At 33.8% G+C, this 16,204-nt stretch overlaps 1 protein-coding gene across 2 annotated transcripts in view; it reads left to right on the forward strand.

Moving 5' to 3' along the window:
* The window catches only part of PDS5A (PDS5 cohesin associated factor A), a 107,269-nt gene that overhangs the window by 81,073 nt on the left and 9,992 nt on the right, over positions 1–16,204 (forward strand). For both annotated transcript variants that reach the window (XM_081061687.1, XM_081061688.1), the window contains exons 24-32: positions 897–1,020; positions 1,165–1,369; positions 1,869–1,983; positions 4,451–4,583; positions 5,135–5,254; positions 8,566–8,628; positions 9,374–9,519; positions 10,470–10,578; positions 15,833–16,185. In XM_081061687.1, coding sequence (XP_080917813.1) covers positions 897–1,020; positions 1,165–1,369; positions 1,869–1,983; positions 4,451–4,583; positions 5,135–5,254; positions 8,566–8,628; positions 9,374–9,519; positions 10,470–10,578; positions 15,833–16,185 — 1,368 coding nt within the window. The remainder of the gene's footprint in view (positions 1–896; positions 1,021–1,164; positions 1,370–1,868; positions 1,984–4,450; positions 4,584–5,134; positions 5,255–8,565; positions 8,629–9,373; positions 9,520–10,469; positions 10,579–15,832; positions 16,186–16,204) is intronic.

The raw sequence follows: 16,204 nt of genomic DNA on the forward strand, positions 1-16,204 counted from the left end.
GTTTGCCTTAGAAGCAGGGCCATTTTGGTACCCCTCATTGTTACCAGTGTTCACTTAGACAATCCTGTTATCCAAGAGTGCCCTATTTTCTCCTCTGGTATGCTAAATAATAGTCCCTCGTGGATTCAGGCCAGCTTTCCACATTTCCTAAAGTCTTCAAAATATCAAAGCCATGCTATGTTCCACATAGAAGTTGAAGTAAGAAGACTGTCCTTTCATCCCATTCAGTGTCACATTTTACCATTTAGGTAATAAAAGTCCACTGGGTAGGGATGGGAGTGCATGGACTTCCTAGGTTCCCTTTAAAACCTTCATGGTGCAAAAGAAAGTCTGCCTCAGATCAGTACCTGAGATAGACACTGGCTCTCATCACCATATACTTTAAGATATTTGTCTGATATTCTCAATTTTATCAGACGTGCAGGCTTAAGCTATATTTCTATTACATGTGTGTGTGCACACGCATATGCATTTAAAAATGTTAGGAAATAGATTTCAAATGATAGGTGATTTTTAATTTGGGGTTTTTTTTTAATCAAGTTCTCTACCATGAATGTGTATTCCTCTTAAAAATTAGGAATATAGTTCCTAATGTAAATGGTTCTTCCCAACGTTGCAGTTAGTTATCATAAGCAGAGTTTCTTGGCTGTGGTAGAGGATCTAAGCTAGAGGACAGCTAAAAGTGAAGGCAGATAAGTTTATTATCAGATAGGCACAATGATTTGAGCCTTTTCCCCTGTGTTGAATTGAGGACTGGAAGCTTTCCTATATTTGTACATTATGTCATTATAAGCATAAATTATGCTAAATACCTTAATACTCAAAAAGGGATCAGAGCACTTTTATGAATGATAATGGTTATAGGAAATGTTTATTTCTTTTTTGTTTGTTTATAGTAAATCTGATATGTCTCGCTTGCGATTAGCTGCTGGTAGTGCCATAATGAAGCTTGCTCAGGAACCTTGTTACCATGAAATTATAACGCCAGAACAGTTTCAACTCTGTGCACTTGTTATTAATGTAAGTAACAATCTTGCTTTTGTCAATTACTTGGCCTTCAAAGTTAAATACATTTATTTTTCTATTGCTATAGATCCATTTACTGTATGGATATGTACACAAAAGGGATTATATTTAAATATGTTTGGTTTTGTGCTGCTGTAGGATGAGTGCTACCAAGTAAGGCAGATATTTGCTCAGAAGCTGCATAAGGCACTTGTGAAGTTACTTCTCCCATTGGAATACATGGCAATCTTTGCCTTGTGTGCCAAAGATCCTGTGAAGGAGAGAAGAGCACATGCACGACAGTGTTTACTGAAAAATATCAGTATACGCAGGGAGTACATTAAACAGAACCCTATGGCTACTGGTAAGTAACTTTGAAAGTTCCCAGTGTGCAAATATGTCTTGTCAATATATCAGTTGGGGGGGGGGGTATTTCACGTATTTTTATTGTAGTTTATAACAACACTGGGATTTTTTTATACAATGTTGTCACTGTAGTTATGATGTACTTAAAATCTAAAATTCTGATTTCTGAGTCCTGTTTATAATGCATAAAACTGAGGAAACTACATTTTTCTTATGGGATCAGTAGTATGTCTTGTTAGAACACTTTACTCAGATGTCAGCAAGTAAAGAATTATTCTAGCTTTTCCAAGGACACTCTGTGTAATCTTAAGTTACTTTTTTGGCTTTAATAGCCTTTAAAATAGAAATAAAAGTGTTTCAGTATTAGGTATTGTATTGCCTCTAGTTTAGAATAACCAAGGGGGGAAAATGGAAACTGAAGTGGTTAAAATGCAAAACTAGAGAGGGATTTTATAAAAACTATTGTTACTGTGTTAATAATAATGTTTTTACTTTAGAGAAATTATTATCACTGTTGCCTGAATACGTAGTTCCATACATGATTCACCTGTTAGCACATGATCCCGATTTTACACGATCACAAGATGTTGATCAGCTTCGTGATATTAAAGAGTAAGTCATGTTGATTTTCAAGAACTCTTAAAATTACTTTTACTTTTTAAAAAAATTCTAATTTTTTTCCTCTTATTACTCCCATTAGAATAAAAACCCTTTTATGATTTCTTTTGTGTGTGATTTTTACTGTTTGTATTAATGTGGGCTTCAGTTACTTCAGTTTGACAATCTAGAAAGCCATGTAGTAAAAATTTCTCTCTTTAAACCTAAACTACTTTCAACCTTAAAAGATAATGCCTAAAAATATCTGTGCACACACAAAATATTTCATGGCAGGACTATGGTAATACAAAATTAGATTTGTTACGCTAGTCACAGATTTGTCTCTAATGGAAATAAAGGCAAGTAAACAACTGCAAAACACTTGTTCAAGAAGTGTTGTTTATATGAAATAGAACTTTGTATAAAATGCAGGGTAAAAGGGTAAGAGATAGCCAGGGATTGTCTACAAATGACCTCCAAGAAACTTTAAAGCAGTATTTACTTTCTTTCCCATTGCTGTGCTTTTGCTTTTCACTCCTCAATTATAATAGTATCTGAAGTTCATATTTGAAGTATTATGGTTTTTCTATGTGAGACATTAAGTTTCATTCCTAATCTTATTTAAGGTTATAATCAACATTTCTCTCTGCCTCTTAACTAGCTTTAGTCACTGAAATTGTGTCAAAATCTTAACAATTGGGAGAGGTGTTAGATCTTATCCAACATTATTGTTAAGCATCAAACTGTAAGATCCTTACATTTTGAAGACTTGTCATTCCATTGTTGTTGCTTCCAACACATTAGCTCAGTGATACTGTTTTTATACAGTAGTCTCCCCTTACCTGTGTTCCATGGTTTCAGTTACCCATGGTCAACTATGGCCTGAAAATATTAAATGGAAAATTCCAGAAATAAACAATTCATAATAAATTCATAAACAAACAGTTGCACACCATTCTGAGTAGTGTGATGAAATCTCATACCATCCTGCCTAGGACATGAATCATTCTTTTGTGCAATTTTTTATTTTTTATTAGTTATTGTTAATCTTTTACTGTGCCTAATTTATAAATTAAACTTTATATCATAAGTATGTATATAAAGCAAAAAACATAGTATATAGAGTTCACTACTATCTAAGCTTTTAGGCTTCCACTGTGGGGGTCTTGGAACATACCCTCCATGGATAAGGGGAACTACGGTATTTCAAATGCTTGAAAATAAGTACATTAAAAAAAAATTGAGAGTTTTAATTGATACGTGTTTTAAGGAGCTGCAGAATTATGTTTCCGGAGACATAGGTTCTAGTCCCAGCTGTGTGACTGAAAAGGGTTCCTGGACCCTGTGTGTGTGTGTGTGTGTGTGTGTGTGTGTGTGTGTGTGTGTGTAGGGGTAGGGGTCGGGTGGGGGTAGGTAGGTGTGGGTGTAGATGTAGGTGTAGGCTTTCCCACACCATCAAGCAATTCTTGGACACCAGCAGGTTGCCTGACAAGTCAACTCAATTCTAACACTATTTACCCAGAGATAGAATCAGATTCCACAGGTACAGGGCTCAGTCCCACAAGACCAGCCTCTACTTCAGGTGCCAGGGGATGTTCAAGTTTCATGCTGTTAGGTATTGCTATCTATTTCTCTCTTTAACTCTCTTAATATTTGCTTTATATGTTTAGGTACTCCTGTGTTGGGCGCATAAATATTTACCAATGTTACTTCATCTTGTTGAATTGACTTTATAATTATGTAACACTCTTCTGTTTGTCTGATATAAATATAGCTACTCCAGCTTTCTTTGGGTTTCCATTTGCATGGAATGTCTTTTTCCATCCCTTTACTTTCAATCTGTATGTGTCCTTACATCTAAAGTATGTCTCTTGTAGGCAACATATAGATAGATGGGTCTTGTTTTCTCATCCACTCAGCCATTCTCTATCTTTTGATTGGAGAATTCAATGATTTCTCCCGTTGATGCAGTAAAGCAGGAGTGTCGTGGCTGCCTGAGAATCATCAGGGAACTTACTAAAAAGAGGCCTTACCCTAGATTTGTCAGTTAAGTTTCCCAGTGATTCTAAGTTCATCCTGATTTGGGATTCACTTTTACTTAGAAATTCAGGTGGCTCCTTCACACACTTTAAGTATTAAATGAGTATACAGTAACAAGTGGAAAACAGCAAAAACGGTTTGAGACAGCTTAGCACTAAGCAGTCAAATCATCTAAATGTTTTGTTGACTACCTAGAGAATGAGTCTTTATGTGCTGCATGAAACTCAGATTTTCTCATTAAGCTGTTTTCATATTTATTATTTTATTTTTAATTTTCCATTGGAATTGAATGTTCGCAGGATATTTCTATTAATCATTAGGGTTTTCTCTATATTTTACTCATATTATATTCAGACAGCAGAACTTCCCAATAAGATATTTTATCCATTAAGCAAAAGCACCTATATTTAGTTTCTAATAGGTGAATATGTTTACCACTTAGGTGCCTGTGGTTCATGCTTGAAGTTTTAATGACAAAGAATGAAAACAATAGCCATGCCTTTATGAAGAAGATGGCAGAGAACATCAAATTAACAAAAGATGCCCAGTCTCCAGATGAATCCAAGACAAATGAAGTAAGATATGTGTTAGGCCAGTGGGTATTAAGATGTCACAGGAAAAAATATTATGGCCCTATCCCATTTGTTTTTTTTCTATTACATAATAAATTGGATTGTAGAATGTCTATAAAAATATATATAGTCAGTTTTTATTGCATTTCATTATAATTGAATGTTTATTACTCTGAAAAAGACATTAAAACTTCTACAGAGCATGGGGATAAGAACTAATAAAATTTACAACTATGCTATCTTAAAAACTTTTTAGTAAGTTGTAGACAAGTAGATACCCTTTTTGTATGTTTCCTTTGGTTTACTTCAGTTTGGTTTATTTGTTGTTTTTAGTGCATACTTGGCATTCATGTTAAATTAGGATAAGGGGTTTTTTGTTTACCAGGATGCTGCATGAGAAGAGATGCCAAATACAAATGTGAAATGTTCAAGGAATAAGTAATAACTACACATTATTCTTTTGATTCCATTTTATGCATTGGGTAGATTTGGTTCTTACAGTTATTTTGCACTACTGAAAATTACGTATGACCTTTCTTTTTTTTTCTCCCTAGAAACTTTATACAGTATGTGATGTGGCTCTGTGTGTTATAAATAGTAAAAGTGCTTTGTGCAATGCAGATTCACCAAAGGATCCAGTCCTTCCAATGAAATTTTTTACACAACCTGAAAAGGTAATTTTCTTCTCCTCATTTTCTACCACACTAAAATGATTTAAATTTCAGTTACCATCAGCTCTAGTGGCAGATACTGGATTGTCTTGACTAGAGTTGAAAAGTACCTCTCAGTTTATAAAGAAATAAGAAATTCTCTTCCAGAGCCCTGAACAATAAATATTCTTACCTTACAGAGTAGAATCAAGGTTGGTGGTGGTGGTTACACTTAAGTGGGTTATTTCTTCTGGATATTTCTAGTATGTAAGAGGAATTTTCAGATTTTTAAAATTATTTTAATCTCATTTTATTAAAACACTTAGTATTTTTGCAGACAAGTAAACAAAATGTTTGGTACAGTGTAAGTGTGTGTGTGTGTGTGTGTGTGTGTGTGTGTGTGTGTGTGTGTGAAATAAAAAGTTAAAATTAATGGAACTGGTCTTGGCAATTGATAGACCTAGATTCTAATCAACCACTTCTAACTTGAGGGACTTTAGAGAAGTTAACTCTTTTAAGCTTCAATTTCTTCATCTCTAAAATGCAGATGATAATAATACCTATGAACAATTACTACTATGATATTTAGGCTCATAAAAGTTTGTCATATAATAAGCATTCAATAAATTTATTAATAATTCCATAGTATGTTTATTCTGCTATCAGCATATTTTTTGTCTAAGCTTTCCAGCTAACTAAAGTTTGAGTTTTTCCAGCTAATTTTTTTTAATTAGTCATATCAAGGAAAGAAAATAGTGAATATTTTTCTTTTGGATATTTCCTTTAAAAATGATTTACTATTAACATTATTTTTAAAAAAACTAAAAAAAAAAGTATATTCCTGCTTTAAAATGGTATTTGGAAGTTTGTTTAACTTTCCTGCGTTGTTTAAAAAACAGAATTCTCAATATTTTTAATTGGAAAAAATACAGCATTAAAAAAATTTTTTACACATTTTTAAAACTGTAGATATGATTTAGTTATATCCCCCTTACAGTATTTTACAGAAGAATATTCCAGGAAGCAGAGCTTCCTACTTTGAATGCCATACGATGACAAAAATGTTAATTAGATTTTCTGTAATGATTTAGTATTCGACATTTACTGTGCCTCATTTTTGATAGGAATAATGGATTGCAAAGTTATTTGCCCTCTAATTGAATTTACTGGTCTTTATAAATATTCCTAAGTGATCTCCTGAATTTAAATTTACTTTATTGTTAACCCATGGCTATCATGACTGGAATCTTCATACAAGAGCGATCGCATCCTTAAGAATGAAATTGTTGTTTGTCACTACACCTAATTTTACTTGTTTTTTGTTTTGATATCTGAAACATAATGTGTTTAGACTTCTTAATAATAACTTAGAGTTTTTTTCTGTTTTCAATAAGCAACTTTCCTCATCTCGTATTCTAATATGTTGCTTTTAATCTAGTATAAATTCAAACACTAGAAAACAAGGCATACATAGAGGTATGATCACAAAATATGGTGAATGTTTAAATTTTTAAAAATTTTATTAAAGTTAAAAAGATACATTGCCATTAATCCCCCTCAAAATACTCCCTCTCTCTTCAAACACACTTATCCCATCGTTCTTGGCCACTTTCTGAAGCAGTTCTGGAAGTCCTCTTTCATGAGCATCTTTAGTTGCACTGTCATGGCTGCCTTGATGTCCTGAATCGATTCAAAACGTTTACCTTTCATGGTCATTTTAACTTTCGGGGAAGAGCCAGAAGTCACTGGGTGCCAGATCCAGTGAATAAGGTGTATGAGGACACACCATAATGTTTTTATTTGACAGAAATTGCCATACCAGAAGTGATATGTGACACGGAGTGTTATCATGATGGAGGATGATTTATAGCACACTTTAAAACATACCTTCTCTCAACTGTAGCTCACACTCGACTGACTGTACCCAACAATTTGAAACTTGTCACACACTGTTACTAAAGTTAATGTGCAACTTCCTGTATTGAAGATCCCTGCCTTTCCATTGGATGGCACTTGGCAGCAGCATTCACCGTATTTTTTAATCACACCTTGTATATTAAGATAGTTTAGTGAGGCTATAGTGTTTTAGGTTGGTGCAAAAGTAACTGCGCTTTAAAAGGTTAAAAATAATTGCAAAAACCGCAATTACTTTTGCACCAGCCTAATATCTTCCTGGATAAAATGAATGAATTTTGGTGCCAAGGCTTTGTAACATTTATTTTAGCTACATAAAAGCCTTTGTGCAAACAAACAAAAAAATTATACAACTTTGCCTAGAACACATGCCAAAAGCGTAATTTCTTTACAGGCTCTCTGTTCTTTCCTGACACTAGTATGAAGGTAAACATAATAAAAGAAAAAATAGATTTTTTATGTAAGATTATTTAAAAATTAATGCACTTCTTGATTATAGTAATTCATTTTGCTTCCATGACACCATTGTGGTTTATTTGTATGCTGTTACCAGGATATTGAACAGAGAAGGGTCAAATTTGAACTCTTAAGTTTTATATAGATACAACTTTCAAGAAAGTATCATCATTGTCCACATTTGATTTAATTCATTAGCCCCGTTTCCCCGAAAATAAGACTTAGCTGGACAATCAACTCTAATGCGTCTTTTGAAGCAAAAATTAAGACCTGGTATTTATATATTATGTTATATTGTATTGTATATTATATTATATATTATATTATGTTATATATAACTAGTTTTATATTATAGTAAAATAAGACTGGATCTTATATTAATTTTTGCTCTTCTTTTTTAGCCAAAAGACGCATTAGAGCTGATTATCTGGCTAGGTCTTATTTTCGGGGTAAAACGGTAGTAATTGGTCAGTACCACAACTGCCAAAGCACATTATAATGTGCTTGTTTGTTTACCTTTATGATTTAGGTAGTCTACTTACGATTCTAAGAAACAAAATGTTTTTAATTAAACTGATTAATCTGATTTTTTTTCCAATGAGGATAATTTTCTTGAGGTCCAGTGTGGAATGTTTAGTAAATATTAAGTGCCTGATATATGCGTAGTACCATTTTGGATTCTTTGAAATTACAAAAGTAGATTTTATAGTAGAGTGGAGAGAATAGTTCAGTGAATAAACTGGAAACGGTTTGCTCTGAACTATGTGAAAAACATGAGTGTTTTATTTTAAATGTTATTTAAGTAATTTATCCTCTGACATTTGCTTAAGTCTTATGTGCCATTGATTTAATTTTAAAGCTAGACTTAGGGTATGGTTCATTAAATATCCTTTGATTATTTGATTAATATGTAAGCAGAACTGTAATAAAAATACACATGTTCAATTTGTTTGTTTTTTTAATAGGACTTCTGTAATGACAAGAGTTATATTTCAGAAGAGACAAGAGTACTTCTATTAACAGGAAAGGTATTATGTACTAGATAATTTGGGGATCTTTAGCTCATGTGTATATTGCTTCTGATATTCCTAGAAATAACCTTTAATTGTCCCCCAGATTTTATAGTTTCTGAATATTAGGGATTATGTTGTGGATTGTAGCCTCTAAAGCATTTGTTCTCTAAGGCTGTTTTTTCCTGCCATGAACCCCTCTTTTAAATTATGACCATGTCTTTTCATCAGTTCTGATAGGCTTCAAGTTATTTAGAATCCATAAAGCAGATTTCCCTGAAAAGCAGTATAATAAATTTAGATGTGTAAAAAAAAGAAAAGTGAATTTTAAAGTATTAATGAGTTAGACAGTTTATATTCTTTTTATAAAGGTAATACGAAAAATACTAAAAACTTAAAAGGAAATTTAATTTTTGATTAACCCTATTACTATATACTCTAGTTTATTTGTAATACATTTCATTATATCTTATTATGTATTTCACTGTTTTAGGGGCACTTTTCATTTTGATTGAGCAATAAGGAATAATTAAATATTGCCTAGTTATTAATAAGTACAGGTAATATTTGTGACTTGTAATTGTATTCACATAAACACAGTTTTACAGAATTATCATTTCTAACAAATCTAGGATTTAACTTTCCAAAGTAACAATAATTTCTTGGCTTAGGCTAAACAATGTCTCTTACATATGCCTAAATTTATATGCATTTTTTTCAGTAAGGTTTAATTTAAAATAACATGCATATGTGTAATTTTTAGCCAAAACCTGCTGGAGTACTAGGTGCAGTAAACAAACCTTTATCAGCAACGGGAAGGAAACCATATGTAAGAAGCACTGGAGCTGAGACTGGAAGCAATATTAATGTAAATTCAGAGCTAAACCCTTCAACTGGAAATCGATCAAGGTAATTTTTTTCCAGTTATTTTTGTTACTATAACTTACAAGAGTCATATTCCTGAAAGCACTGTATCACAAAAATAGACTTTAGGAAACATTTTGGTACCGAATAATGGTGCTGAATTTTGGTATAATTAATGATGTAAGTTGAGAGTACTACACATTTTGAAACCATATAGTATTCTAAGTGTGTAGAAAAGTTAAAGGGAAAAATCACATAGAAATGTTTATATACATAAGAAAATTTAAGCTAGGAAAATATGAAAATGTAACCTGAATTTATATGCTTTTTAATTCAGTCAAATTAGCATGAGTTGAGTAAAAATAACCTTTCCACTTAACAAAACTGTTCCATGTTCATTTTAACATGTCAGATGTTTACTATCATGGCTACTGCATAAGAATTTCCATCTGACAGTGCTCTTAACACTAAATATTGAGGCTTTAAAATATTCTTACTCGTGAAATTTTAAGAATAAACTTAACTGGTGGTGTTTCAAACCCATTTTTAGCAGTAAAACCTGAAAATATAAAATAAATTAACATGAACAGCTGTGGTTGACAGAGGTGACGGGGCTCACACACACCCCCAGTGGCCTCTCGCAGCCCCCACGCTTGCAGAGCATTAACAACACAGACTGGAGACAACTATACAATAGGCTGTCATTGGATTTTTGGTTTGTTTTAGTGTTTCTCATGCCCAAAAGATGGGATTAGAATAGTTGTGTTATTTTGTTTCTTGACAACTAATTTTTCTGTCAGGTGTTTTTAGGCAGCCATTTCTGTTTTACATCAGTAAGGTTAAATGGAAATCAATAACATGACATAACAGATATGACTAGGCTTCTAAATATAACAGACAGCCTGAGCCTCTGTTTCTTTACTGGCATACTGAGAGAGTAAACTTTTTATTCATGTGATGAAATAAAGAAGCTTTGGTTTATTTTTCTTCAACAGGGAACAGAGTTCAGAGGCAGCAGAAACTGGAGTTAGTGAAAATGAAGAGAACCCAGTGAGAATTATTTCTGTCACACCTGTAAAGAATATTGACCCTGTAAAAAATAAGGTAAATTTAAAAATTTTACAAGTGGATTTCTCCTATGGAGATTCTTATTACAAATGTCATGGCAGGGGTAAGAAACCCACAGTCAAGAGGTTAATATATACTACATATTATACATGTGTGTATTCCACTCCTTGCTATACTTAGAATGCCTCCACTCTCCAAGAATGGTTCTGCCTTACCTCCCTTTCATTTTATAAGACTTTATGTGGTCACCCATATAGTAGCCCTCTCCCACACTACTTCTCCCAACCTTGGAAAGAATAGGAATTGAGAGTTTTTGAGATCTTACTTTCAGAAGCTTATTGACTTCTGCTTTGTTTTTATTATATTTTTAAAAGGTAAACTTTTGAGTGAACCTTTTATGTTTGAATTTTTCTTTAACAGCTGCATTCTCTGTTGTTGACCTTTTAACTGTGGCATCCAATTTTCTTAACAATTTTTTGGCAGGATAGAAAGGAGTATAACATTGGTAGGAGCATCAGACAAACCTGAGTCTGAATCCTGGCTCTGCTACTCACTGGCTATATGTTTACTTGGGCAGATTGCTTGACTTCTCTAAGCTTTCATTCAACTGTAAAATGAAATTGGTAACTTACCTCAGTAGGAATGGTATGAAGATACTATTATTTCTTTTCACACAGAATTATATTCCTCACCTACTTATCTTTTTATAGTCTACCATGTTTATGGTATTCATCAAATGTTTTAGGAATTAGCTTTGGGTACATAAAATATAGGACCATACAGTTATCCCCTGGAGCTTTTCCTAACCAGTTTCATTATCTGAACTCAAGCTGAATAGATAAGGATACATTTTTAGATCAGTCTCTCATTATCCAAACTCGTGCTGTTTGCTTTCTGACCTTCAGTATGTCAGTGGATTTAGCTAAGAGGAAACCTCTCACTGTCAAAACGCTTGGAAATCAGAAATCAATAGATTGAATATTGTGAGAATCTTGTATAGAATTAAGATCCTTGTCTTGATATAAACAAATTTAGATGCAAAAATGCATATTGCCACAGATATTCAGTTAAACATAGCTATAATATATATTAAGAGATGTTACAACATAAATACAAATGTTTATCTAGTTAAATAGTTATCTATTACATTTCCAGCCTCTGCTGTAAAATTATATATAAAATATATTGGACACTTAAATTCTAATTTCTGAGAGGCTAAAATCTTACTTTCTGGTTGATCTATAATATATTGTTCCAAACCCTTATTTTAACTTGTTCATACTTCCAAAGAATGTTTTAACAAATTCGCTATAGCCTGAAGAGACAGGGGCTGTATTTTGCCAAAGCCTGATAGCCTCCTTGTCAGGTCTCCCGTAAGTTGATACGATCATTTCTTTCCAGGGTCTGGTCCTCAGTCTTGGTAGACTCAAAAACTGTCTTGTTAGTATACTAAAAAAAAAAGATAAAGCTCTAAGGGAATGTTTCTTGCCAACCAATTTCTCAAGGAGATTGATACATAAACCAATTTTTTAGTTATGTATATGAAAATTATCCAGCAAACTGAATATGCATAGTTAAAAACCAGCACGTTCTCTCCTATTATTTTCTCATTATTTTTTTTTTGGGGAAATCAAATTGTAATATGAAAGATGAATAAGGGAGATGGTTAAAAAAAGAACCAAGACACATCTGTGAATACAGGCAAGAGTACTGCCAATGTCATCCATTAGGAATCTTCTTCATACCTGAGTTGACCAACTGATTTCCTCTTCATTTGGCTTTTGCATGAGTTCTTTATACATATGCACATGTACATAATGTTCATCAATGTGTAAATATGATCATGTGTGTGATTTTTAATGCAGTCTTTTCCTTTTAAACACCCTAATCTGGTGTGTGTTCATTTTTTTCTCTACAGTCTTATTTTCACTTACTATTTTATGTGTGTACACACATACTTTCCCCTTTTTGCCATTAAAATGTGGCATCAAATATTCTTTACAAACACACATTTCCTGGTGGTTTTAGTTATATGGGTTAGGTTCCTAGTAGTGGGAATTCTGGGTCAAAGGGAAAATATTGCACATTTTAGATATTTCCATACTGCCTTCTTGAAAAATTAGAACACCTGACAGCTCTACCAGCAGGATATGTGAGTTCTTTTTTCTCTACATACCCACCAACAACAGGTTTTACAGTTCGTCTGAAATTTTTTTTAAACTTTTTATTCAAGCGTGTTTTTCCAGGACCCATCAGGTCCACGTCAAGTAGTTGTTTCAGTCTAGCTGTGGTGGGTGCAGCTCACAGTGGCCCACGTGGAGGTCAAACCGGCAGCCTTGTTGTTAAGAGCACTGTGCTCTAACCAACTGAGCGTACCGGCCACCCCATTCTGAACTTTTTTTAGTCTCAAGTATCAAAACTAAATTCCCACTGTTGTTTTAATTTGCATTTCTCTCACTACCAGTATTGTTGTTGACCACTTAGATGTGGTCTTCTGCGAATCGCCTATTCTTGTTCTTTTTTTCTTGACTAAACTTTTGATGCTGTAGTAGCTTTATGTTCTTGTTAATATTCTTGCTCCCTTTCAATTCAATCACCATATAGCAGCCAATTTGATCTTCTAAAAATGTAATTTGGATTGTGTTTGTCCTCTACTTAAAATCTTTAATGATTTTCATTAGCATGTAGAAGAAAGTCGAATATTTTTTTTTTACTTAAGATAATTTATTTGCAAATAACATACACATTTTAGCATGGATCATTTTTTTACACTTTATTTTGACATTCAATATTTTATCAATTTCAGGTTTCATAGTGGTTAGTTAGGCATTATATAATTTAAGAAGTGATCCCTGAGTAGTCTGGTACCCACCTGGCATTGTATGTAGTTATTACCATTTAATTGACTATATTCTCTGTGCTTTACTTTACATCCCATGACTATTTTGTAACTACTAATTTGTATTTCTTAATCCCTTCACCTTTTTAACCCTGTCCCCAACCCCCCTCCCATCTATCAACCCCCCTCGTACCCATCTGATACCATACATTATTATTACAATATGATTGACTGTATTCCTTTTGCTGTACCCTACATCCCCATGACTGCTGTGTAACAAACAATTTGTACTTCTGATCCCTTCCCTTTTCTCTCTCAATCCCAGCCCGCCTCAAAATGTCCTCTGTATGTGTTTGTTTCTGTTCCGTTTATTTTGTTCTTTAGATTCCAGATATAAGCGAAATCACATTGCATCTGTCTTTCTCTTCTGACATTACACTCAACACAACACCCTCCAGGTCCATCCATGCCACCACAGATGACAATAACCCATTCCCTTCCATGGCCGAGCAGTATTACATTGTATATATGTACCAGCTCCTCTTTATCCCCTCATCCATGAGTGGACACGCAGGCTGCCTCCACATCTTGGCCACTGTAAACAAGGCTGCAATGACAAGTGGATGCACACGTCCCCTCGAAGTAGCATTTTGGGTTTCTTTGGATAAATACCCAGAAGTGGGATTACTGGGTCCCCCTTTGTCTCTTGTTATGGCCTTTGTTTTAAAGTCCATTTTATCTGGTATAAGTATTGCACCCAGCTTTTGGGGGGGGTTTGTCTCCATTTTCATGAAATCATTTTCCCATTCCTTTACTTTCAGTCTGTGTTTGTCTTTCATCTGAAGTGAGTCTCTTGTAGGCAGCTTATGTAAGGGTCTTGTTTTCTTAGACTTTCAGCCACCGTATCTTTTGGAGCATTTAATCCATTTACATTGAAAATAATTGTTAATAGATATGTAGTTAGGGCCATTTTATTCATATTTTTTATCTTTTTTTCATCTTGAACTCCCTCTACTCCTTATGATCCAAGTTTCTTAAATCTTCCAAGCTCTTTCCCTTTTCATGTACTTTGCTGCCTCTTTTCTTTGGAATACTTCTCTTTTTATCTGTTGGGTCCTATTTTGATATTGTTAAAATAATAATTCTCCAAAAGAACCAATTAGAAATGGATGCTTTCTCTGATTTTTTTTCAGAATGCCCTCTTCTTTAATCTCTTAGCACTTGGGGTAACTTAAATATTTGCTTGCCTTTTTAAACATTAGTCATCTATCATACTAACGTACAGGAGGACAGGAACGCTGTCAATTTTGTTCCCCAATCTATGCCTCGCAGCCTCTGTATCTAATAGACATTCGGTGGAATGAATGGTACCTACTTCAGATTTAATAATACCTTGTTTTACCCAAGAATCACCATCTTTTCCCATGGAAACCACATATCTGATCTAATCCATTGTGTGTTATTTTACAGTTTAATTCATGTGGACTACCTGATTCTTGTTCCTTCATGTATTACCCATTGTCTTAAAGTGAGGGTTAACATTAGAGTAAACCCTAAAAATAGAACACTGATGTGTGGTTTTTCTGACTTAAATTACTAGCTTTGTGAGTTTAAATTTATTTAAGTAAATTTTCTTGAAACATGAAAGTTTATATTTTCTTCCCCGGTCATTCTGAAAAGATTTTCTGAGAGAAATGAATGTAAAATGATTAATTGAAAAGATAGTCTGATTTTTTGGATGATGATAGTGTTCCTTTGTTTCCTTTGAATCAATTAAAATTCTAATTGATTCCTAAATATCTTCCATATAAAGGTAACTTTCATTCTGAAAACTATTGTTCCTCCTGTAATTCATATGTTACATTAAAATGAGATTTCGTTACTTTGAACATTTAGAAGACTTTATATATATAACATATGTGCTAAACTAGAAGGACAAAGAAATATTCAGAAGAAAAGTTGGTTAATGATTGATGCAGTAAGAAGAGACAAAAGTTTGGATAAGTGGAGTGAGCAATTAAGAACTTCATGTCACAAAACTACAAAGATTATTATAGTTAGATGCATCATAGAGAAAGAAAACATACTGAACTATGAAAACATAGTATTTTCTTTTGAAAAGTGATACATTTAGAGCATTCCATCAATAAAAAGGACCTCTTCGTTTAGAATGGGTGTGATAGCAAAACTGAGTAGATTTTCTCTATTGTATATATACTGCCTATGCGTGTGTAATAAGCATTTACTGAGTGAGTGTAAGTGTTAGGACCATGGTAGACACCACGCCCAGTCCCTGCCTTCAAGGAGTTTACATTCCTCATGGGTGCAGGTAGTTAACTAGAAGCCCTGGAATTCCAACTTCTTTAAAATACTTTCAAAATACTACTTTCTAGTACAGATCATTGATATTTAAGGAATTTTTGTTTATAGAATTGTTTTGTGCTCTTTTAGGAGATTAATTCTGATCAGGCTACCCAGGGCAACATCAGCAGTGACCGAGGAAAGAAAAGAACAGTAACAGCCGCTGGTGCAGAGAATATCCAGCAGAAAACAGATGAGAAGGTAGATGAATCGGGACCACCTGCCCCTTCAAAGCCCAGGAGAGGACGTCGACCCAAGTCTGAATCTCAGGGCAACGCAACCAAAAATGATGATATAAATAAACCTCTTAGCAAGGGAAGAAAGAGAGCTGCCGTCAGTCAGGAAAGCGCTGGGGGTTTGGAAGCAGGTAATGCCAAAGCACCCAAACTGCAAGATGTAGCCAAAAAGGCAGCACCAGCAGAGAGACAAATTGACTTACAAAGGTAACGTACACCATCCTTT

This window comes from Rhinolophus hipposideros, assembly GCF_964194185.1.
Source record: "Rhinolophus hipposideros genome assembly, chromosome: 1".
NCBI lineage: Eukaryota > Metazoa > Chordata > Mammalia > Chiroptera > Rhinolophidae > Rhinolophus > Rhinolophus hipposideros.